The sequence below is a fragment of the Adiantum capillus-veneris genome, chromosome 6 (assembly GCF_014529385.1).
Source record: "Adiantum capillus-veneris isolate H3 chromosome 6, ASM1452938v2, whole genome shotgun sequence".
In the NCBI taxonomy this organism is placed as follows: Eukaryota; Viridiplantae; Streptophyta; class Polypodiopsida; order Polypodiales; family Pteridaceae; genus Adiantum; species Adiantum capillus-veneris.
In genome coordinates this window covers 49707978-49733018 of record NC_140936.1, presented here as the reverse complement: position 1 = coordinate 49733018, position 25041 = coordinate 49707978, and the positions used below count along the sequence as shown (strand labels likewise).

The following is a 25041-nucleotide window of genomic DNA, read 5'->3' as shown; positions in this document are numbered from 1 at the left end:
GCTGCCGCATCAACTCGCACAGCTTCGCCATGCCCCGCCATCTCACTGCACCTTCTGCGCGTCGACTGTCTTGCGGCTCCCCATTTGTCCTTTTCAATTCAAAACGAAATCTCACCCACCTCTCTCCTCCACGTGCCACTTCACCCATATTTTAAGTTTAATTTGACACCCTTTTCCTTTTCAGTGCCAGGCGGATCTTCTTTGATTCGGCCTAATTCCAACGTTGGTACTACCTATTTTCTAGGGTGTTGCCCCCTTCATATCACTAATATCAAAATATTACTATGTGACCACAATATTGTAAGTTTTATTATATACCATTAATGCAACCGATGCATAGTGGGACTCGGCTGTAACAAGTCAAAATCAAAACAGAGAGAGCGAGACTCATTGCGAGAGAGAGAGAGAGAGAGTACATTTAAGCTGGTGTTTTCACTGTGCCAAGATTTGGCCATGGAGGAGGAGCTGCGTAAGTCAGGTTGGCACATCAAGCCGCGAGCGCTACTAGATCTCGTGGGTGATGATGACCCGTCGCCATCGTTAAGCACAGCTCGAGATGCACTTGTAGCGCAGCTTCTTGATTCTGACCTCAAAGATGTGGGCTCCCCTTCCCTCCCTGACGCCCTTTCGCTTCAGCGCATCTCTCGCCTTCAGGGACCGTTGGTGCTGCAGGTATTTCTCTGTGTATGCCTCGATTTGAAATATTGACCTAGGACCCGAAGCATGCAAGGACTTGAAAAGTGAGAAGGCCCGCTCAGGTGGCTATTGTTTCAGCTAGGAGGGCTGTATTGGGATTGCCCACAACAATTAGGGCTGCTAATGAGAGAGACATGGCCTTCTCTACAGAATCTGGCTCCACCACCTGTTACGTGCTCAGAAACTTGTGACGTTTAAGAATAATTTGCATGCTGTGAATCACGCATGACGAAACCTACTCATGATCATAGAATCTGATAGACAATAATCTTGGAGCAGAGTGAGAGCTATCTAGCAGAAACCTCAGGCTCCGCATGTGATAGAGGATATAGGAGTAGAAGTGGTATACTCTACTTCATGTGGTTGATGGTTCATGTTGGTTTGCCAGTGGGGACATAAAATGGCAATGTTGGCGATGATCGGACCTGTATGCACTGCACCTTACATCTAGAGGAGACTATTAGGCACTGTTTTTGGGTTTGTTTACATGCATATATGGTCTGGTGAGCTGTTTGTGCCTTGCTCTATTGGGTGGCTGTTTGCCTGGGTTTTGTCTCTTGGGGTGCAGTTTGTTGGCTGTTACAGTCCCCGGGATCCCACCTTACTTCTGAGGAGAAGGAGATGATCCCGTTTTCTTGTTGACGGACCTTGGCTACTGACGGGGCACATTGCGTATGTTGCCAGATACGATGCAAGCTTTTGAGCCACACCCTTGCGAGCTCATTTTCGCTCTGTGGTTGCAGTCACCTTGTGGATGATGTTAAAGGCTAGATGCTTGCATGTTATTGGTGGTCAGCCTGCCACTTTCGTGGATACACTTAGTGGTAACTGGACAAAGCTAGTTCACACTCTTCACGGTCGATGGGATACTTTAGTCGGCTCTTCAAGGGCAGTGGAGGAGCATTTCCAGCTTTCTTGAGACGATGGGCTTGCACACCATTACGTTTCTTATAGTGTCAGAGGCCGAGATTGCTGACATTCACTTCCGCTACCCTTGTTCATTCTCTACGACTGTTTTAGATGACCTTAAGCTTATGTTTTGATTTGTACGGCTCCTTGAGGACAGGCTGACCCAAGCATCCTCAAGGACCCATAGTACTTAGTGATCCAATCGTGTCTTCTCTTGAAAAGAAAATAAAGGAGTAGAAGTACCACCGGTGTCAACTCACACAGAGGGTATGGGAATAGCTGAAGTAGAGAGAGAATGTGTAATACCAAGAGAGGATATGGAGGATGGAGAGGGTGAAGGGGAACCATTAAGAGAGGTAGGAGTGGTGATAGAAAGTAGAAGAGGCTGAACGATCTCAATATGTGGAATGGATCAATATCATTATAAGATGAAGAAGCTCCGATAGAGTCAAAATACATCTAGTCTCATCAAATTGAGCACCACAGGAGTGAGCGGCATAACCACATATTATCATCTCTTCAGATGTATCCAGATTTCAAAGTCGTTCTCTTCTTTGAAGCATAGAGCTAGGGCTGAGCTGGAGCTGGTCCGGAAGAGTGAAGCCAAGTTTGAGCGCAGCCACTTGTGAAACACAGTTGGGAATCTTGGCGCAATTTGCGGGTTGATGACGTGGCAACAGACCTAAAAACACAAGACCCTTGAAAAACGTGAACCTGCAAAAACATGTGTGCTTGGAGACTAAGAAGAGCGGATTGCTCCTCACACATAGATTGGCCTCTGAACTAGGCGCCCCTAATGTTTCTTTCTTGATTGATGAACAAGGTTGCAACATAATCTTGCCCTCAGAGCTGGCTCTCTACAATCTGAGTTACAGTTCGCACGCTGGCTTCTTGCTTATTGCTCTTGGTTGCTGAAAAGGCACCCCAATACAACTGGTCAGGATAAAGCAAACTATTGACTTTCTCCTGTAGGGGATCCAAGAAAAGCATCTGTGTGTGTTGCGTTACATCTGTAAGCTGCTGTAATGGCTGCCACATCATCACTGCATCTGAGCAAGCTGCCACATTCATGATTGATGCATTTGTACAGCATGCCATGTCATTTATGCTGGCAGCCAGTTCAGCACTTCTGTACAGGCTGATATGCCATCACTTTTGTGACACCGTAGTCATAGGTGACGAGAGATATAGGCAGATTTTTTTGATGGTTAGCTTGTCTCTAACTAAGTTTCCAAATCTCAATATTATCAATCTGTCCTTACGCGATATGGTGGCACCGTCTTTTTTTTAATCAGGTTGTATCAGCAAAAAATATATGTCAGGGCAGTAGCAAGTCCTTGTTACGAACTGGCCATGCACATCTCGATGGGCGGTTGCTGCGCATTCATCTCACAGATGGATGCACTGTTATATCTGTGATCGAGTACCATTCCATGCCTGCTTTTTCTGTGGATACAGCACCTGGAACAAAGGTACACCTCTTTCTAGAATTGTCATTTTTTGTATGTACGTCAATATACTTCTATAGTTTTTTACTGTGGGCCTTCCCACCCGTGATGCGCATGTGATAAGTTGGTCAATGTTGAATGTGGTATGTCCTTGCACACATCCTTTTTTTTGCATGCCCTCTGTAAAAATACAGAAAAGCATGCGTGCACTCATTTTTTTACGAGTATATTAGTAAGGTCATTTTTCTTTTGTAACGTCAATTTAGGTCCAGTGTATGAGTCTAAATACTTGTTTCTCACACTGAATTTACCAGGAGCTGTAAGGCTTTATTCCCTTGGTTTGTCAGTAATGCTCGTCATATTAACCAGGGGCCAGGTCCAGCAAGATTTTTGTGGTGTTACTGTGCACCTGGCTCAATTATTCAAGGGTGTCTGCTCATCTAGCGATGTGAATATTCTGCACTTTTGTTGGTTTTTGGGAGTGGATATCTTGTTGAGGGCTTAAATATTGAGTTATTAGAGGAAAACATGGTGCCCATTTTTAGACATTCAGGGTCCGTGTCCTTAAACTCTGACCGACTGTTATACTCTTGTAGGGTTTGTCCTTTTAAAAGTTTACTTTTGAGCTTTGGATTCTTGATCAAAAGTGTGGCAACCCATATGGATGTCTGACTAGAGGCAGGATCTGAATGCAGAGTGTGGTTACTCACTAGGTTAAACTGGAGAACACAATACCAATGCAAAGTGGCCTCTTATTAGGGGATGCTCGCTCATTCAATATTTTGGGCGGGCATGTTCCTGCTCTTTATGAAAGCTGGGAGATGGAACGGAAATACTCTGGGCTTACACGACTGACAACTACTAAAGGATTGCGAGCAGAGGATGATAGTGGTCCTCCTCCTTTCCATGGTCTCCACGAGTCAGGGCAGAGAAATCACAACTCAAAGGAGAAGCCACCTGCTGCATTGCAAGGTAATCAGTGTATGTATTTCTATGTGTGTGTGTGCACATTGTGAGGTGGTCTGCGTAATTGTCTATGTGTGCTTGCATGTCTATTGCATGCCTGTTTCTTGTTTCTGTTCCCTTGTCCATTGGGTGTTTCTTCTTAGTCTTTGTTGTGAATTGAGGAGGGGCTGTTGGTTTGAGTGCGGAGATTCTCCCTCTCCACCCTTTTCTTGTCTTACAACTTACAAATGCTTTAGTAAGGCCTAGCCTTGTTGATTGCTTCTAGGGATGGTCAAGTTCTTTGGTTCAGATAAGTGTTCCCTTAGCTTTGTTCTGCAACAGCAACATAGTAACAAGAAGTGTTTCGTGTGTTTTGTTGTTTCAACGCGTTTCGTTTCGTTTCGTTTCAGAGATGCCAAGAAGAAACAAATTGGTGTTGTGGGGTTAGGATGCATAATACTAAGATTCAGCATATTTGGTAGGAGCTACATATATATTTTCATTCAAGGGCATTGCGTTATAAATAATGCTAAAATTTGCATTATAAAGACGAATAACAAGTGGTAGGTAACATGCAATTCTCTACGTAGGAGATGCATGACTCAGTGGTTGGCCTAGATGGTGCCTCTTGTCCCAGAGAGGATCGGTTGACTAGACGTTTCTTTTTGCAGTTCTGGGATGCACTCAATTCCGTTATGCTTTCAGGTTTACAACACATATTTGACAGAGGAGAGATGCCTTGTAACGGGAGGGCACCACGTGCCAATAGAAAAGAACCGATTGACTAAACATCTTTAAGCACTTCAAATAACAACTGAACTGAAAGAGATGCACGACACACGAGACACGAAGTGGCGGAGTTCCACCCTCAGAGAGCACTGGCCCCAAACACTGGCGCCCATTTCGGTATTTCTTTATATTGCTTCAACACAGTACAACGCCGGCACTCCATCCTATGCACCTCCACACGGGAGCATGCTAGAGAATGAGCCCATGGTACATATTTAAAGGCCTTGGACCTATCCAAAAGGAGTACATGAAAAGCATCAAGTTTCAAAAGCATCTGGTCCTCAAAATCTTATTCAAAAGAGAGTGACTTTTGTTGGGAATTGGGTAGGGCAATTTAGCCATGCAAGTATATAAGGAACCCTAGCGCTAGCACTTTTGGGCAGAAGAGGCAGCAGGAACCGTGTGTTCAACAGGCACCTTCTCAGCAAGACTCCCCAACAGCAAACCTAGCGTTTTTGCCAACAGCAAAAGCCTAGCGTTTTTCATCAGTAGCAGGCCCTGGCGTTTTTGCATGGCAGATCAGCCTCGGCAGTAGCAGACCACAGTAGGACACCTAGAGTTTTTGCATCTGCACAACATTCAGCCCTAGCGTTTTTGCATCAGCATGACAGCCTAGCGTTTTGCAAATTCTCTGCGACAAGACCACAATTTGCACCAGCGTTTTCAGTTTTCAGCAGTCAGACACCGCAATAGAAGTCCCGAACCTTGCAGATTTCACCTTCCCGCAGCATATCCTCACCGCACGGTTAAATCAGCAAGCCTTTGCAGTTTCAGCCCGGAAAATGCAGATTTCAGCATCTGTGTTTTCAGCGCGTCGTCGTTGCATCGTCATCATCGCCATCGTCACCGACATAAGATTTTAGTCATTAGCATTTCCGGATTTCAGCCCGTCTCGTTGTCGTGCTCATCGTCGGCAAGTCCATAGCATTGTAGAGATTTGTGCAATCAATAGTAGACAGATCTCGCCATAGAGAGTGGGGCCTTTGGAGGAGGGTTTGACAAGATTCTGGTGTCGTATTCTTCTCTCTCTATCTCTCAATCTCAACACCTTCATTCACAGTGTTTATCCACTTTGTTTGTGATCACTTGCACTCTCTCATTAAAGGAACGGAAGGCTCTCCTTTCCGTAAGTAAAAGGAACCTTGAGCACAGTTCGGAGCACTCATCTTGAGCAAAGTTCAACATTCACTTCCGTTGCAACCTTACATTGGTATCAGAGCTTTGGCAGTATTCTGTATCACTCGAGGAAAGAACCACATAATTTTTTTTGCTTGTTGCGGTTGCATGTAACGCAAGTCCTCTTGGGCGTGTCGACTCCTAATCGTGTCTTGAAGAGTGACAAGAAACCCAAGAAAGAAGGGCTTGTCCAGCCTCCCCTTGTTTCTCTTTTCACTCATTGAGAGCTGACCATGCACTTAACGGCCGGCCAATCGACGTGAGGTGGGAAAAAGCAACCTTGGTGTGAGCACAAGGCTGCCACCAAGGGGTGCGCCCGCGGAAAATAGAGGAGCTCGGGTAAAGAGAAGATTCTTCTCTAACATAGATTGCAAGCGAAAGAAGAACCTCAAGAACCTCAAGACTCCAGAACCTCAAGAACCTCAAGACTCAAGAAACCCTAGAACCCAAGACCCACAAGAACCCAAGTTCCTCGTGAACTTAAGAACCAAAGATCTCAGTGTATGGTCATCACCCGAAGCGGAATGGATACTTTGCATGAAGGTGATGAGCATGAAAGAGGTGAAGAAGAATTTTCCCCACCAGGAGGTTTTTCCGACCCTCCCCCTTTCCTATCTACGCCAAGGATTGCATTAACTTCTATGGAGGTTTTCGACAAGATGATGATGGACAGGAAGTTAGAACGTGAAGCAAGAAAAACAGAAAGAAAGGCAAACTTTGAGCGTGAGCGCAAGCAAGCGCGCTTGGCGGCCGAAGAAAGAAAGGCACAATTGGATCATGAACACGAAGAAAGAATGGCAGCCTTAGAGCGTGAGCGCGAGCAAGCGCGCTTGGCGGAAGCGTAGAGAGCCCAACACATGCAAGAGTTGTTCCGACTCTTTTCTAGTGTGCAGGCGCAGATTGACAAGAATCAGGAGAAGGAGACTCTCTCAGTCTTTTCTTCTCCAAAGCACGACACACATGATTTGGATGATAATGATAAGCATGATGATTTGCACGATCAAGATGTGATTATTCACGAGCATGATGATTTGCATGATCAAGGTGTGATTATTCACGAGCGTGATGATTTGCCTGATAATGATGTGATTGTTCACAAGGATGATGGTTTAGTTGATGCTTTTTCTAGTGAAGCTAACCTCATTGTAGATTCGATCAATCACGAAGAACCGATCTTAGCTCTCGAGTCAAGATCTAAGGAACCCCCACAAGAAGTATTGTGTATGCCCATGATTAGTCAGTATGCATTGTTCGAGTGTTTCATTCGTGACGGTTTCCTGTATTTTAGTCATCGTCTTTATGTGATCCCTTTTCATAGGCATGCCATATTGTATGATGAACACGATTCACTCATGAATGAGCACGAATGTATGTGGATTACTCATGAAAAATTTGCACCCAAGGAATTCGCATTCCATGTCTCTTCCTTGGCATCACACAGTCTCAGAAAGAGCACAAGAAGGATTGAGCATCAAGCATTGGCATTTCCATTGTGATTTGCCACAGTTGATTGATTTAGATCAGAAAGACAAGTTTCGACCCCATTGTTTGCGTGTGTTTGATGAACGGTTTGGCACTCCTTCTATATGTTCATCCACATTGCATGCACAGTTTTTTAGGAAGACTAGAATTTTTCCAGTCACTTTACATGGAATGGGTATGTTTATGTTTTTGTGTTGGAAGTGGTTTCATGAATTTTCAGCCTCGGAGATTCTTGAAGAAGGTAGACGCATGACTATAGACGAATTTGAAGCATTGAAGGAGCCACAGATGACTTTGTGTCGCTTTCGGCGCGGCCCAAAGAAGCAAGCGTTGCAGACCTTTATGAAGTTCAAGTATTGCATGACCCACGCAGCAGAGTGGCCGGCGAAGAGTCCTTCCCAAGATTCCAGACAATGGTGGCGATCTCCCTCGACGCCATATAGTTCGGTACCAGTATCTCACTTTGAAAAGGAGGGGATGTCACATGCACATCTAACCCTATGTGTACGTGGACAAGCTACTTCATGACATGGGTTCAATTTAGTTCAATTAGCCTAGCTTAGGAAGTGTTCTGGCACTTTTGTGAGTTTGTTCACAGACCGTGCATGTCCAGACACTTAGAGTAGATGCATATCCTCTTGTTGCACACAGCATGACCATCAGATTACCATCAGAACCCATCAGGAGCATTTTTACAATGCATAGACCTATTTTCCCTATTTTAGTCATTTTTCACTTATTATTTTTAAGTGACTTTTGTTGGGAACTGGGTAGGGCAATTTAGCCATGCAAGTAGATAAGGAACCCTAGCACTAGCACTTTTGGGCAGAAGAGGCAGCAGGAACCGTGTGTTCAACAAGCACCTTCACAGCAAGACTCCCCAACAACAAACCTAGCGTTTTTGCCAACAGCAGAAGCCTAGCGTTTTTTCATCAGCAGTAGGTCCTGGCGCTTTTGCATGGCAGATCAGCCTCGGCAGTAGCAGACCACAGCATGAAACCTAGCGTTTTTGCATCTGCACAACATTCAGCCCCAGCGTTTGTGCATCAGCATGACAGCCTAGCGTTTTGCAAATTCTCCGCGACAAGACCACAATTTGCATCAGCGTTTTCAGTTTTCAGCAGTCAGACACCGCAGTAGAAGTCTCGAACCTTGCAGATCTCACCTTCCCGCAGTAGATCCTCGCCGCAGGGTCAGATCAGCAAGCGTTTGCAGTTTCAGCCCGGAAAACGCAGATTTCAGCATCTGCGTTTTCAGCGCGTCGTCATTGCATCGTCGTCATTGCCGTCATCACCGACATAGAGTCAGAATTCAGCAGATAAAGATTTGCAGATTTCAGCCATTAGCATTTCCAGATTTCAGCCGGTCTCGTCGTCGTCCTCATCGTTGTCAACATCGTCGGCAAGTCCATAGCATTGTAGAGATTTGTGCAATCAATAGTAGACCGCTCTCGCCATAGAGAGTGGGGCCTTTGGAGGAGGGTTTGACAACATTCTGGTGTCGTATTCTTCTCTCCCTATCTCTCAATCTGAGCACCTTTATTCACAATGTTTATCCACTTTGTTTGTGATCACTTGCACTCTCTCATTAAAGGAATGGAAGGCTCTCCCTTCCTTAAGTAAAAGGAACCTTGAGCACAGTTCGGAGCACTCATCTTGAGCAAAGTTTAACATTCACTTCCGTTGCACCTTACACCTAGAGAGCAAACTTGCAGATGTTTGGGTTTCCATGTTGGCATTGATGTGTCAGTTGAGCAACAGTTTGCGTCCCTACTACAATTTATCAAGAAGAAACTTTGCCATTGGTTATCCTAGCATGTATCTTTGGCTGGCAGGGCCCTTGTGGCTCTTCTGGCGACGGCTTGGTTCGCTACATCCTGCATGGCTCTTCACTTAGGCATCATGGCGCGTTTGAGGTGCCTTGTACGGAACTTTTTGTGGGGTGGTCTAGATGGCTCTATTGACACTAGAACACGAGTCCATTGGGACACAGTCTTTGTGCCCAGAGAGGAGGGAAGATTGGGGATTATTGATCCAGAGTTACAGAGCAAGGCATTGCTTGCCAAGCTCATAGTTCATGGATTGTTTCTAGGGACAGAGCCTTGGAAACAATTTTTGCACCATGCTTTGTTACATACCTCTCCTTGTTTTGGATCTCTAGATAGTGTCGGTGTTTTTGTGGCCAACGATCAAATTCATCTTCATAGATGTACCTTTTGATACGTCCCATTTGTTACCATTTATGCATTGCTTGCTGCGGATTTGGAAGGAATTACGTCTTGGTTTGATTGGACACCTGCCTTCTTGTGTCGAGGAGGTAGCGAGGCAGCCACTTGTATGGAATTCATATGTGATAGATTGAGAAGAATTTCAGCTAGGCGAGGACTCGCATTGATTGGGCTAGATGTGATGACGGTCCAGCGTGCTCTTTACACCGTTGGCCAGATCGTTCCTAGGTTGGGGCACAGGTTATTGGAGCTACCTACGGGATCCGCAGATGTGTTACTGCTCGTATGAGAGGTTGATGAGGCTATTCCACCTGATTAGCATGCCTTCATCGGGAGATGTACTCTTTTACCTTCTCATCAAGGTTGGTGTGTGTACTTCGACCCTCGCTTGGGAAACCAGATTGTTTCTCAGCAAGGAGTCGTCTTTAGTAGAGACTAGCCATCATGGATGTCACATCAGATGTCACAAAATGGTGACATGGCATGACCACCCGCAGACATAGACGATGACGTGGCAATAGGCCCGAAAAATAACGTTGGCAGGCCACCTGGCAGCAGTACATAAATTTTGCATAACGCGTTGACATGCTAACGTGGCAGCAATACGGAAATTCCGCAATTTGCTTTTGACTAGTTGTTTTTGAGATCAATTGCTTTTGGAACACTTTGCTTTTGAGTTTGATTGCTTTTGGGGCTCTGCTTTTGGCATCCCTTGTAAATTTATAAGGACCCTTAGGGGCCTCACTCTCTAGAGCATCTGAACGTAGAGTCTGAGAGCAGAGGACCCCTTCGGGTGTTGTACTTTGCTCAACATTAATATAAAGAAGTACCGAAAGGGCCGCCAGTCTTTGGGGCCAATCTCTTTGGGCACGGAACTACGCAGGGCCGTGTCGACCAAATTGAACTGTGATTTTAAAGTTGTGAAGTATTTTAAGTGATTCTCTCCTATTCCTGTCGGATTGTCGACTTGGGGTGCCCAAACCCGTGACAATGGGATCAGAGCATCAGGCGTGTGCTTTTCTCAAAGCATACCGGTCCTATCAAAGAGCAGACAGGGCACTTGGGCTGTAACAAACTTGGACAGCCCAAGTCTAGATTTTGTCGCGACACAAAAGAGATTCACTTCAAAAACACTTCACAATTCAAGTGTCGACACGACGTAGTTCATTGTTCCGTGTCAAGAGAGATTAGTCTTTGAGCAAAGTACAACTCCCGCGGGTACTCGCTCTCGACTCTGCGTCCAGATGCTCCGAGAAGTGAGACCCTCTTGGGTTATCTCTTGGGTTTATTTATTCTTACAAGGGATGTCAAAAACAGAGCCCCAAAAACAATTAAACTCAAAAGCAGTGAGTTCCAAATGCAGCCGGTTCCCAAAAATCTGCCAAGAAAAGCCACCAGCGCAAAAAGCAGAATCCCGTACAATTCTGCCACGACAGTAGTTGTCAGCGCGTTTCATAGGTGTCTGTATAGCCTGTCAACGCTTTTTACGGGCGTCTGTACAGCCTGTCCACTTCAGCAGCTTTGCTGTGTGCGCGTGTGTTCGGGTTGCACTGTCACGTCATCAATTTGTGACATACCTTCCTCCCCCCCCCCCCCCCCCCCCCCCTCTTGAAAGAATTGTAATTGCCCTCGATTACGTCTGCAAAACAGACATAGGCCATAAACGAGTTCAGTAGACATTGACTCTTAGTACCGACGCACTAGACACGACACATCTAGCACTTGGTACAAAGAGGACAATCACATCACTCACACATGACATCACATGACGAATTAATCATAGAAAAATTCATTCAAAATCTTAGACCATGACTGCCAGCAATGTATTTAGTAATCGCATCTAGATCTATTTCGGACCTCACTGATGTCGAATTAACTAATCCTTATTGCGATCATGTCTATAGAGATTTTCCACTCAAGCAGTGTCGTGTGGGAGTAATCATTCGCCTCAAGCACTGTCGTGTGCGAGTAATCGTTCGCCTTAAGCACTGTCGTGTGCGAGTAATCATTTCCGGGGATCCTAATCCATCACTAAGTTCATACTGAACAGAGTGGTCCAATCATTCAGATCCAGTTGTGTGGCCATCTCTTGATGCGCGCACGACAGTTCCATTGAATCGGTCGTGATTCAATTATCAGGTTCGTTTGAGAGTTGTTACTGCTCCAAAATCATCATCGTCTCATTCTTAATCCTGTTATCTACTCACAAATAGTAGGTTCTTTCATAAAACATTATTTTTATTCATAATTCAAAATCATCTTCCAAAACGTCTTATTTCATAAATTTATAAAGCAAAATATTGCTAGTTCATCCATAATTTCCTATCTAAAATCTTTTTAGGAACGAGTATCGCCTTGTCCTGCTGTCCTTTCAATCTGTCAGTTGTCCTGATTCTTGTGCCTTTTTGGGGCACTGCGTAGCAATATGTCCTTGTTCTCCACATTCAAAACACTTTCTTGCTTTGAAATATTCATCTCTCTGGTCTTCTGTCAGTGGAGGTCGTCTATCTCTCTGTCGTTTGTTTCTGTTATGACTTGTTGAAGGTTATCTGATGGGTAAGTCAAGTTACTTGAATGTAAATCAAATCCCCGCTTCGCATGTCCTGTCAAGTGTTGTGTGGACTCGGACTTCCTTTCAAGACAATAGTCTCGAATTTCTTTGGGAAGTCCACAACAAAAACGCTCAATCTGCTCCTTAAAACTGATCTTCTTAAAGGATGAAGCAGGTAGAAAAGTATCCCAAAATCTCTCACAATAAGAATCCAAAGATTCTGTCTTAACCATCCGAATATAGTTGGAGTCAGTAATCACGTCTCGTTCGTATTCTTGTGTGAGCAATGAAGAAATAAAGAGGTTCTTAAATTTTAACCACTTTGTCGGTGCTTGTTTTCTTAACAAAAGAGTGGACCACCATGTCCGTGCATTGCCTTTCAGAAAGAATGCTGCCCGTCTGATCTTGGAGTGCTATGTATAGCAGCCTCCAAAAAATGCTATATCAAACTGTTGGGGGATAAAGGTTAAAGCCTTGGGAGCATCTCGAGAGTCGAAACCCTGAAAAGTACTCAAACTTTATTGCCTGTCCTTCCTCTTTGAATTCTTTGGCCTTTTTGCCCTTGTTGTCCAGGAAATCATACTGATTGGCTCTGTAAAAATCAAAGTTACTTGGAATGGGAACGGGGAACCGGAACGGGGGGCTCCAGAACGGTACCGGAACGTATAGGCGGGGACCGGAACGGGAACGCCGGAACGGTCCACCAAAAAACGTTGAAATTAGCCTCAAAACAACCTATAAGTTAGGAAACAACTATAAGCAAAGCTTCTAACACCTACTTGGATAATTAGAATCATGTTCAAGCATGTTTTAAGTTTCAACATGTCGCTTGTGCGCGATGCGCGTTAGTGGTTGCGGATGTAAATTCAATTTACCGGGGTTGTAGACACCTCATAACATACTAAGTGCATCACAAATAACATTATCTAGGAAGTGCAAAGATTGAAGAGCTCAATAAAGTTGAATAGACAGAAAGACGGATTAAAAACTTAAAAGACTATGACTATATAGTATAAATTCAAGTGTGGCTTATAAGGCCAGCCAAGGCACTACAAAAAGGTAAGCACTGAGAAAAGATAAGAGTCGAGGCTCAAGAGTAAAGACTAGCCACTATGGACTCAAGAGCTCAATACATAGATGCCAAAATGCCATAATGGAAACATGTCAAGGGCCAAGGCTCAAGGACCAGTGGCAGAAGAGCCAGCCTGCCAATCTGTAGTGGTGTCATGGAGATCATGGATGTCATCCCAATCCTCATCCCCAACAGGCTCGTCCGCATCATCCACTTCATGTAAAACCTCTGTAGATCCACCCTCCCCAAGTATCTCCGCCTCTGCCTCCATCTCCCACTGTAGAAAGGGATCTGATACTTTGGATGCCGACTTGCAAAGCATACGCAAGTTTGCACTCACAAATACAAGATCATTTGCTTTCTCCACTGCAAGTCGGTTTCTCTTCCTGGATGCAACGTGGCTATAAACACTCCACAATTGCTCCAAGCAAGAGGAGCTAACCGCTTGGCTGAGGATGCGGATAGCTAGTCTCTGAAGCTCTGGCCCATCTGAGCCATAGTCCTGCCACCACAAAACTGAGGAGATCTTGGTGCGATCAACTTGGGCATCGGCAAGCCCAAATGATCCTCGCATATCCCTGTACATAGCAAGTTGATCCTTGATTTTGCGGCGCTCTTCTCGATCAGGGTGAAACATGGTCAAGATCTCGTTCCATTGCTTGGTCACCTCCCCATCATGCTCCTGTCCTGCACCTTGAAACTCTGGATCCAACACAAAAGCCGCACCATGGAAAGGGGAAGCATAGGCGTCCCATCTGCTCTGACAAAGCAAGCTAATCTCCTCAAACCTATCTGCATTTGGCTCAAGTGTTTGGAGGGCCTCCACCATGCGATCCATGGCCTCATAAACCTTGCCAATGCAAGGTTGCATGCTATCAACTACTCGAAGCAAGTGGAGTACCGGCTGTACCATTTGGTCTATAGTCTTCAGTGACTCCCAAAACTGGGGATCCTCTGACTTGCTTGCACATAAGATCCCTGCGACTGAACCTGCGTAGGATGAGGAAGTATACTCCGTACTGATGAGGGTCTGCCGCACTGCACTCTGACATTCGCATAGGCGATGAACCATTAGGTAGTTGTAGGCAAAGCGGGTCTCGCAATACTTCAAGAGAACCTTACCCCCTGACCGCTTCAAGAATGTAGCACGAAGGAGATTGTGATTGTTGATGAAGGACACTATCTTGGACGCACTTGTAATGAGAGGCTCAATCCAAGGTAGGCGCCCTATATCCTTTAAAAGGTTATTGAGACAATGTGCCATACAAAATGACACTTTGATGCGGGATACATGCCCTCCAAAATGGCGCCGGCTGCCCTGTTTGATGCCTCCCCATCCGTGACAAGCTGCAACACCATCTCTGGGCCAATGATCTCTATGGCAGACGCCCACTCTCCAGCAAGCACATCGGCGGATTTCCCTGTTTCTGTGGCGTCATGTGAGTGGGCAAAGTACATCTCTCCCTTGCAATAAGCCACAAGCCCATGAATGGATCTCCTCCTTGTGTCGCTCCATCCATCTGCAATGAGTGTCACTCCATACTTGGCCCATTGTCGCTTCATGTTTACGGCTGCCATCTCCACAACGGCCTTCTCTCTATCAAGAAGAGTAGTACGGAGGGCCTCTGAAGTGGGTGGCACGTAGCGTGGCCCGTAATCCCCAATCCTTGTGCACATTGCCTTGAAGTAGTCCGACCTATACAATGTACATGTCACAAAGGTCAAAAGAGAAGACAATGTAGATTGAAAAACAAACATACTAGTTATGGTCATGATATGAAAGAGCATTGAGAAATTGGAACTTACCGAGTCTTTATGAAAGGGATATGATCGTGATAAAAAAAGCGGGCAACGGCGGCATCCACATCCTCCTTCTTTTTGGGATCCCATGACGAATCTAGAGTTTGTTGACGATGGGTGGGATGAGAGGGAGTGCTCGTTTGAAATGATGATTGAGCCGCCGCACTACTACCTCCAACGGAAGCGTGCGAATGAGTGGTAGAAGAAGGAAAAACCAAGTGATTGGGGTCAATGGCTTTCCGCTTGGGTTGATCATTTGCTTTGGCTCTTATGATGGCATCCTTGATCTCAAGCTCCTTCTTCTTCTCGGCCGTCACATTAATGCAAAGTTTCACTTGCTCCCCCACTATGTGAAGGAGATGTGCTCGAACCTTGCTTGTCCCGGATTTGCGTTGAAATCCACATAGTTTGCATGTCCATGATCTTGCACCGCCTTCTTTGCCCAAGACTTCGGAGTGCACCTCATCCCACCATGAAGGCTCATCCTTCTTTCCTCTCTTACCAACCGAGGGACCTTCATTTGATGCGGAAGCTTGTGCCATGTTGATGGCGCTTGAGACTTGAGGCTTGAAACTCAAGAGAGAGATGGAGGGATGGAGCTTGAAAGTTGAGAGAGGGATGGAGCTTGAGAGAGGGATGCAATGAAGGAAATTGGAATGGAGCTTGCAAGTTGCGAGAGGGATGAAGCTTCAACCTTGAGAGCTTGTGGCTTCGAGCTTGAGAGAGAGGGTGAGAGAGGCTTGAAGCTTCAAGCTTGAGAGAGGGTGTGAGAGAGTGGCTTCAAGCTTCAAGCTTGAGAGGGAGAGAGTGGCGCTTCAAGACTCAAGTAGCAATGCGGGAGAGTGAGGGCTATGAAATTGTGAGGGGTGTGCATTAGCTTTTATAGGAGAAAATAGTGAAGACCCCCCCCCCCCCCCCCCAAACACACACACACACCTCTAGTGTGAACCATCCCATGAGTGGGCGCTCCAAAAACTGCCGCCTGTTTTTGAAATTTAAAAACTGCCACCCAAATTTGAATTTTAAAAACTGCCGCCAGACGTTCCGTCCGGCCGTTCCGGACCGTTCCGTCCCGTTCCGCCCGGCTGGAACGCCGTTCCGCTGTTACGTTCCGGAACCGGAACGTCCGCCCGTTCCCGTAGCCGTTTCTCCGGCCGGCCTTGCTCGAAACGCCGTTATGGAACGAAATGCCCCCGTTCCGCCCGTTCCGTGTTACTGTGGTAAAAATGCTTTCTTTTTGCATAAAACATATGATCTTTCTGTCGTTTCTTACCGTTCTCATCGCTCGAGTCAAAAGAAGATGGGCTGTCCGAGCTGTCAGAAGAAGATGGGGACGAACTGGACAATCCTTCGAAGCGCACACGCTTCTTCTGTTGTCTGGCGTTTTCACCCAAAAGCAGAGCCCCAAAAACAGTTAAACTCAAAAGTAGTGAGTTCCAAAAGCAATTGGTTTTCAAAAATCTGCCAAAAAAGGCCATCGACACAAAAAGCTGAATTCCGTACAATTCTGCCACGTTAGCAGCTGTCAGCGCGTTTCCAGGGCGTCCGTACAGCTTGCCAACGCTTTTTACGGGCGTCCGTTCAGCCTTTCAAGGTTTTTCACGGGCGTCCGTACAGCTTGTCCACGTCAGCATCTTTGTCGTGTGTGTCCGGGTTGCACTGCCACGTCATCAATTTGTGACATGGGCACAATTCTTGAAATTGTTATTGAAGAATCTTCATGTCCCGACCCCGCACTTATTAGCCACTCTCACCCTTATTTCATTGCGCATCGGGCGCACTCCCGTCTTCAGGGCATAGGCCAAAAAGAATCCCAAATTACACACGGGTTCTCGTGGAGAATCGGACAAGATAACACCTCTCAGCGGAAAGACTAAGAAAAGATGAAAACCGGTGCGGGAATTGAAGAAAAGAATGAAGATTTGGGCAAATTTTTTGGCATAGAAGTTTGTCAGAGCGAAGTACAAGCATCAACTGCAGGTTGACACATGTGTGAAAAGGTTGATCAAGTACCCTAGAACCCGAGATTTGCGAAACACCTGAAGGATTACCCGATTGATGAGATTCACTCGAGATGGCGTGAGGCCATTGATTCTCCTCTCAAGATGGGATGATAGCTTAAAGGATTGATGAGTGTAGAAAAGCCGAAGCTTTACTCGTTGAAAGAGCTGGAGGAGCTGTTAATCGGAAGATGAACCAGATACTGGGAAGGACACTGAAAGGGATACTGATGTACTGACAATCTGGTTGTTTGTGAAAGATAATCGGAAAGAGGAGCGAGGAACTCACATCTCTATGGATTGGGAAGCATGGAGCTGGACATCCACTCTTTTGCAACGAGGTGAGCATCTCCTTATCTGTTTTGCAGATGAAATCAAGGATGAGATCGGGAGCCACGGAAGCTCAAGAATGGATCCGTCGATTCAAGATAAGAATGATGAATTTGAATGAATGGATGATGAGGATGTTGAATGATTCTAGTGCATCAAGATTCCCATATGAATGAGATGACTAGATACTGTTGTGAACGCATCAAGAGTTCTTGCGGGATGAGATGGCTACACAGGGATCTAGGTGCATCAAGACTTCTGGACGGATGAGATGTCTAGATGATTGAAACACTGTGTTCAATATGAACTAAGTGTGTGAATGAAGAACTTTGAAATAGGAATTTCCAAAGATGATTCTGATTTATGTATGAGATTAATGTTCTCTGGAAGAACTTACTAAATGTGTGCAGATAACAGGTAAAATCGATGATAATGGATGACGAATTCGGAGCAATGATAGCTTCAGAATGAACTTGATAAGTATCATGAATTTTGAATGAAGCTAATAGAAGAACCTGCTATTTGTGAACAAATAACAGGATTAAGAATGAGATGATGATTTTGGAGCAGTGACAGCTCCCGAATGAACCTGATAACGAATCATGAAAATTGAATCACGATTGATTCAATGAAATTGTCGTGAATATTGAATCACGATTGATTCAATGGAACTGTCGTGAGCGCATCAAGAGTTCTTACGGGATGAGATGGCTACATAGCTAGAACTGAATGATTGGACCACTCTGTTTAGTATGAACTTAATGATGGATTGGGATCCCCGGAAATGATTACTTGCACATGACAGTGTTGGATTATAGATGGAGTGATCACTCGCACACGACAATGCTAGAATGCAAAAACCTATGGACATGATCGCAATATGGGATCAGTCAATCCGACATCAGTGAGATCTGGGATAGATCTAGATGCGATTGCTAAATACGTTGTCGGGAATCATGGTCCTAGATCAGAATCGAATCCATGGACGTGATCGCGATATGGGATTAGTTAATCGACATCAGTGAGGTCCTGTGCAGATCTAGATGCGATTGCTAAACGTTGCTAGGAATCATGGTCCTAGATTATATGTGATGTGATGTGACTGTCGTCTTTGTACAAGTGCTGGATTTGTGTCGTCTAGTGCGTCGGTACTTAGAGTCAGTGTCTACTGAACTGGTCTATGGCTTATGTCTGATTTTGCAAACGTAATCGAGGGCGATTACAATTCTTTCAAGAGGGGGGTATGTCACAAAATGATGATGTGGCATGACCATCCGCAGATAGAGATGGTGATGTGGCATGACCACCCCCGGCAGAGATGATGACGTGACAGAAGGTCCGGAAATCGCGTTGACATGCTGACGTGGCAGCAGTACGGAAATTCCGCAATTTGCGCTCTTGGCTTTTTGGGGCAGCTTTTTGACCAGTTGTTTTTGAAACAATTGCTTTTGGAACACTTTGCTTTTGAGATTAATTGCTTTTGGGGCTTTGCTTTTGGCATCCCTTGTAAATTTGTAAGGACCCTTAGGGGCCTCACTCTTTAGAGCATCTGGACGTAGAGTCTGAGAGCATAGGATCCCTTAGGGTGTTGTACTTTGCTCAAAATTAATATAAAAGAAATACCGAAAGGGGCGCCAGTCTTTGGGGCCAATTTCTATGGGCACGGAACTATGTCGGGTCGGGTCGTGTCGACCAAATTGAATTGTGATTTGAAAGTTGTGAAGTATTTCAAGTGACTCTCCCGTGTCGTGTCAGATTCTTGACTTGGGGTGCCCAAGCCTTGTGACATCAGATTGGAGTTTTAGGGTTAGGCTCCATGTGAATAGGCTGCCAATGGGCAGCCTGCTAAGAGTAGTAGGCTCTTTTTAGAGGAGATCATGTGTTGATCTTGTTTTTACTAAGGAGGAGGCACCACGTTGGAGATTGTGAATTTGGCAGGGAAAGCCCCTTGCTCAATTAGACTAGGATCTTGGTGAGTGGCAGTGGCCTTCATTGAGCGATGATGGAGACCCTCTATCGTTTTTTTAGTACACTATGTTTCTTGAGAGGAGGCTTCTTTTGCGGACCCTGTGCCCACCTCACCGTCCATGCTAGTAAGAGGTATGGTAGGATCGTCACGTGACACATCCAACCCTATGTGTCCGTAGACAAGCTACACCATAACAGGATTTCCATAAAGTCCAGTCAGTCTAGATTAGAAGTGATCTGGCACTTTTGTGAGTCTATTCGTAGACCGTGCATGCCCAGTCACTTAGCATAGATGCATATCCTTTGGTTGCACACAGCATGATCATCAGTATTCCCATCAGAATCCATTAGAATTAGTTAGGGGAATTTTCCAGTGATTTTAGCCTATTTTCCCTTCCCAACAAAAATAGGTAGGGCAATTTGGGTAAGAAAATATATAAGCAAACCAAAGCTAGCACTCTTTGGCAGATGAGCAAGGAGCACAACAGGCCCCAGGCAGCAGGTACTCCCTCTCTCTCGGCAAGAACCCCTCAGCAACCACCAGCCATTGGCGTTTTTCCACCAACCCATCAGCCTAGCGTTTTGGGTCATTGCCAACATCTCCCACAAGCTGGCGTTTTCAGCTTTGCTCTCATCGCCAACATTCCCGGGTACCTAGCGTTTTCACTAACGCTACAAAGGCTGCCAGCGTTTTTCATTTTCAGCCTTCATTGAAGCAGATTTACCAGCGTTTTCAGCATTAAAGATAGCAGCCAATTCAGCCCTAGATACTTACAGAAGATCATCATTTTCAGCCTCTTAAAACGCAGCCAAACCAGCGCAAGGAAGGATTTGTACGTACGTCCAGCTCGTACGGTACCGTACGTCTGTACGGTACGGAATTGTAGTGTACGCTTTTTTTTTACTTAAAAAAAAAACCCCTACGCGTGAGGCCTTTTGTTTTCGCTTGGCTGGGTATAGTCTGGGCGCCTTATTTTACTGGTGAGTATCTGCAACAGTGACCTGCAACCTGCAAAGTCTCTGCAAAGTCAATCTGCAAAGCCTTTTCGCGCGTGTTTACCGATAAGAAAGCAAACCTTCTGTCTCTCCCTCGCACATTTCTTTGTGATTCTCTCGCGATAGCACATGCCTTTTAGTCACAATGTCGTGTTCCTACTGCATGTGTAGGTCGACCATGCCTTGCAAACCCAACCCAGTCTGGCGCGCATACACCAATGTCATTGCGGTGGTAAATACAGGAGGGCAAGCAGGATCAGGAACACGCACTTGGACTTGCAAATATTGAGGAAAGCAGAAGACAAGTACGGTGACGCGTGTGTTGAGGCACCTTACTGGCATCGGCACTACAGGCCAATGCGGAGGATGCAAGCTTGTTCCGCGAGAGATCAAGGATGCTTTGATTCTAGAGCACTTTCCGGGAGGGGGTCTTCCCTCGTCCAAGGGTAAGAAAGCAGATGAGGAAACACAGGATGCCTTGCAGGATGCATTGTTTGCAGATTTTCCAGATGCACCTACTCAGCAGGAAAAGGATGTTAGCAGGAAAAGGGCTCGTTGTTCTCAGGATGTAGATGAGGATACAGATCAGAGCACACGCATGTATACGCAGTCTACTTTGCCTTCACGTGTCCATGCACAGTCTTGGGTAAAAGAGAGAGAAAAAAATTGCAGAAACAGAGATTGCTCGCACTCTCATGGAGTGCAACATTGCATTTAATGTCTTGCGGACAGAGCAATGGAAGCGAATGGTTTGAGCCATTGCACAAGTCGGCACCACAGATTCTTGGAGTGGCTTGGATTATCAGAGGATGCACACAAAAATGTTAGATGAGCATCGAGAGATCATTGACAGAGCCTTGGTCCCAGTGAAAGCTGGGTGGCGGCAAAAAAATTGCAGAAACAGAGATTGCTCGCACTCTCATAGAGTGCAACATTGCATTTAATGTCTTGCGGACAAAGCAATGGAAGCGAATGGTTCGAGCCATTGCACAAGTCGGCACCACAAATTCTTGGAGTGGCTTGGATTATCAGAGGATGCGCACAAAAATGTTAGATGAGCAGCGAGAGATCATTGACAGAGCCTTAGTCCCAGTGAAAGCTGGCTGGCAGCAGTTTGGTTGTACTATCATCTCTGATGGGTGGAGTGATATTCGGAGACGCCACATTATCAACATCCTTGTTTCCTCTTGCCTTGGTACATACTTCCTACGTGCTGTGGACGCGGGCAAGGCTGGTGAGCGTATTTCGGCAGAGTTTATTTTTGGGCACATTCGGCATGCCATCAAGGAGGTCGGGAAGGATAATTTCGTACAGGTATCATTCTCGAGAGTCGAATTTCTTGCGCTTTTTAGTTTGTCGAATCTCATGCTCTTTTTAGAAGCCATAGTACGACGTATAATGGTCACTGGTTTTGCAGGTTGTTACGGACAATGCGTCCAACTGCAAGGCCATGGGGGAGATGGTTGAGGCGGAGTTCCCTCGCATAGTTTGGACTCCATGTGTTGCACATTGCCTCGACTTACTCATGGAGGATATTGGCAAGTTGACTTGGGTACAGCCTATTGTCTTTGATGCGTCGAAGATGACTACTTTCTTCCGCAAGAAACATCAAGCACTTGCCATATTCAGGAGTCACAGCACACTAGACATGGTGCGTCCCTCGAAGACTAGGTTTGCATACATGTACCTAGTACTTCAGAGGCTTTACAGGTTGAGGGATCCACTGTTGCAGACAGTTGTGGACCCTAAGTGGCGCTTGATGCACCATGCGCAGACGGAGCCTACCAAGTATATACAGAGGAAAGTGCTTGATGAGAGCTTTTGGGTAGAGGTACACTCTTTGGCAGTGGCTCTCCAGCCTCTCTATGTTCTCTTGCGTGTGACAGACATGGAGGGGTCGACTCTTGGCCTTGTGTATCATCTATTCATGCAGATGAGGCAGCACATAGCTACATATACCTCCGTGACACCAGAGCGGTAAGTCCTTAGTCAATGCTTGATCCTTGGAAAGTTGGATGTTGTATTTGTTTTAAGTCTTGACTGTGAAGTCTTGTGAATTGCAGGCGGGATGACATCCTTGCTATTGTGGAGAGTAGACGGACGTATATGAGTCATCCTATTCATGGGATGGTTGCTATACTCCATCCTCTCTACAAGACTCCAGAGCTTTTTGCAGAGAGCGGTTTGCTCAACTTGCGATCGGAGTACCTAGAGCGGATGTTCACTGAGGATGAGCAACCGGACCTTGACAATGAGATGAGCAGCTATATGAACAATCTGGGACCGTCTTTCTTGAGAAGTGTGTCTTTGAGGCAGGAAGCTACCAAGCTTCCCTTCACTTGGTGGCAGAACTATGGAAGAGCCGGGCTTCCAAAGTTGTGCAATCTTGCACTACGTATTCTCTCACAGGTATTCTAATTGTGTTTACACGCTCAGGGTGTTTCGTGGTTCTCATTTATTCCTTTATCTTGTGTGTATGTCATATGACATATGACATATGTCTATAGGATTGCTCAGCTGGTGCTTGTGAGTGCAATTGGAGCGCCTACTCTCTGATACACACGAAGATTCGAAACCGCTTGAGCACTATGCAATTGGAGAAGTTGGTCTATTGTCGAGCGAACATGAAGCTCGTGTCACCCAAGCAGGTAAGTCTTAATAATAGATCATTGCTACATGAGTCTTGGATATGAGAGACTCGATGTTAAAAATTAATACTTGGCTAACTTGAACTTTTGAGCAGGTAGATCCGACTCAAGTAAAGATGGTGCCAGATCCTACTGCACAGGAGATAGATTGTCGGATCAGAGATGAGCAGGAGGAGATTCTTCGAGAGCTTCATAGAGAGCTTGAGAGCGTGGATCGGCGGGTCACTAGATCACGAGCACGAGCCATGGCCATCCCTCTTCGCCAGGAGGTTGCAGATCCAGAGAGAGCACGATGGCAGAGCATTCGCAGAGGCAAGTTGTCTGTGCGCAGTAGTCGTGGTCGAGCAAATGAGGCAGTGCATCTCATTCTGACTGAGGAGGAGGATGACCCATTTGAGCTGCTGGAGGCAGGTGCTTCAGGAGATCCCACCATTGTTGAGCCAGAGTTTGATGAGGAGGGCAATGTCTTGACAGAAGGAGACATGGCCTCCTCATCTTCAGAGTTCGATAGGGATGTTTGAGTATCTTGATTGCCATGTAGTATGTAGTATGTACTTTGCGGCTGCTAGCATCTTAGCATGCTTCCTAGTTTCCTTTTTTATTGAGTCAGGACTCGTGCTTTGTTCCACCTTTGTTTATTGTGGATGAATTATCATTGGATGTACCTTTTGTTTGATGAGATTATGGTTTACTATTTATGAAGTATATGTCATGCCAGTGGCCAGTACTTTAAACTTTTCGAGTTTCGTCTGTTGTGTAGTGTGTAATCATGCAGTGTGTAAATACTAAATCAAGATCACTATGAAGCTCTTTGTAGTTTGTTATACTTATGAATATACTATCAAGTACAGACTCATTGTTTGCACGTGTTTGATGAACGGGTCGATATACTTGTACTTGATATACGTGCAAACAATATGAAGCTCTTTGTAGTTTGTTATACTTATCAATATACTCGATCTCATTGTTTGCACGTGTTTGATGAACGGGTTGTCACTTCGTCTCTATGTTCATCTACATTGCATACACAGTCTTTAGCGAAGACAATATTTTTTCCACTCACTTTACATGGAATTGGTATGTTCATGGTTCTGTGTTGGAAATGGTTTCATGAATTTTTAGCCATGGAGATTCTTGAAGATGGAAGAAGCACGACTCTAGACTAAGTTGAAGCATTGAAGGAGCCACACAAGACTTTGTGTCGCTTTCGGCGCGGCCCAAAGAAGCAAGCGTTGCAGACCTTTATGAAGTTCAAGTACCGCATGACCCACACATCAGAGTGGGCCGACGAAGAGTTCTTCAAGGATTATCCAGAGTTGTTGACAGACTACAAGGAAGCCATGCAGCTCGGTACCAGTACCTCTCTTTAAAAAGGAGGAGATGTCACGTGACACATCCAACCCTATGTATCCGTGGACAAGCTACACCATAACAGGGTTTCCGTCAAGTCAAGTCAGTTTAGATTAGAAGTGATCTGGCACTTTTGTGAGTCTATTCGTAGACTGTGCATGCCCAGTCACTTAGCATAGATGCATATCCTTTGGTTGCACACAGCATGATCATCAGTATTCCCATCAGAATGTTGAGCGCAGGGAGTGTGTGAGAGCAGGAGGAGATGGGCACACACTGCAAGAAGTAGGATGCGCAGCAGATCGAAAGAGAGAGAGAGAGAGAGAGAGAGAGAGAGAGAGAGAGAGAGAGAGAGAGAGAGAGCTTAAGCGTAAGAAACCCACGATTGTCATTTTGAGGGTTCTTTGTTTTATTTAAGTACACTTATAAGTTGTTCGGCCAAAGTGGCCGGACACTTAATAAAAAATGTGTGTACTCACTTATAAGTGAGTTTTAAGTATAAGTATGTGTACACTATACAAGAAGGGGGGCCACAGGGGACCTTTACCCCCAACAACCTCCCACTTAAAGGCCCAATGTGGTACCTTTCCCACTAAGCGTATGCTATGCTCATGTTGAGACTTTGCAAGACTTTTACTGAGGACATCTGCAGGG

General features: G+C 45.5%; 4 protein-coding genes across 4 annotated transcripts in view; 3 read left to right on the top strand and 1 right to left on the bottom strand.

The window, feature by feature from the left end:
- Positions 1 to 378: 378 nt before the first annotated feature.
- Positions 379 to 25041, top strand: part of LOC147455484 (uncharacterized) — a 59792-nt gene continuing 35129 nt past the window's right edge. Inside the window, exons 1-3 of the mRNA XM_086514255.1 lie at positions 379 to 672; positions 2901 to 3077; positions 3767 to 4025. Coding sequence (XP_086370381.1) covers positions 454 to 672; positions 2901 to 3077; positions 3767 to 4025 — 655 coding nt within the window. The 5' untranslated portion in view covers positions 379 to 453. The remainder of the gene's footprint in view (positions 673 to 2900; positions 3078 to 3766; positions 4026 to 25041) is intronic.
- Positions 12235 to 15942, bottom strand: LOC147455487 (uncharacterized). Its single transcript, XM_086515170.1, has 3 exons — positions 15102 to 15942; positions 14591 to 14991; positions 12235 to 14522 (listed from the first exon to the last, which is right to left on the bottom strand). The coding sequence occupies exons 1-3, from the start codon at positions 15635 to 15637 to the stop codon at positions 13402 to 13404; spliced, it is 2058 nt and encodes a 685-aa protein (XP_086371296.1). The 5' UTR covers positions 15638 to 15942; the 3' UTR covers positions 12235 to 13401.
- On the top strand, positions 15737 to 22820 carry LOC147455486 (uncharacterized). The gene is made up of 6 exons (XM_086515169.1): positions 15737 to 15824; positions 17296 to 17436; positions 20743 to 21035; positions 21263 to 21703; positions 21807 to 22366; positions 22453 to 22820. Exons 1-6 carry the CDS (start codon positions 15737 to 15739, stop codon positions 22805 to 22807), a joined length of 1878 nt encoding a protein of 625 aa, XP_086371295.1. The 3' UTR covers positions 22808 to 22820.
- LOC147455485 (uncharacterized) lies at positions 22833 to 23765 on the top strand. The gene has a single exon (XM_086514256.1). The coding sequence runs from the start codon at positions 23154 to 23156 to the stop codon at positions 23556 to 23558; it is 405 nt and encodes a 134-aa protein (XP_086370382.1). The 5' UTR covers positions 22833 to 23153; the 3' UTR covers positions 23559 to 23765.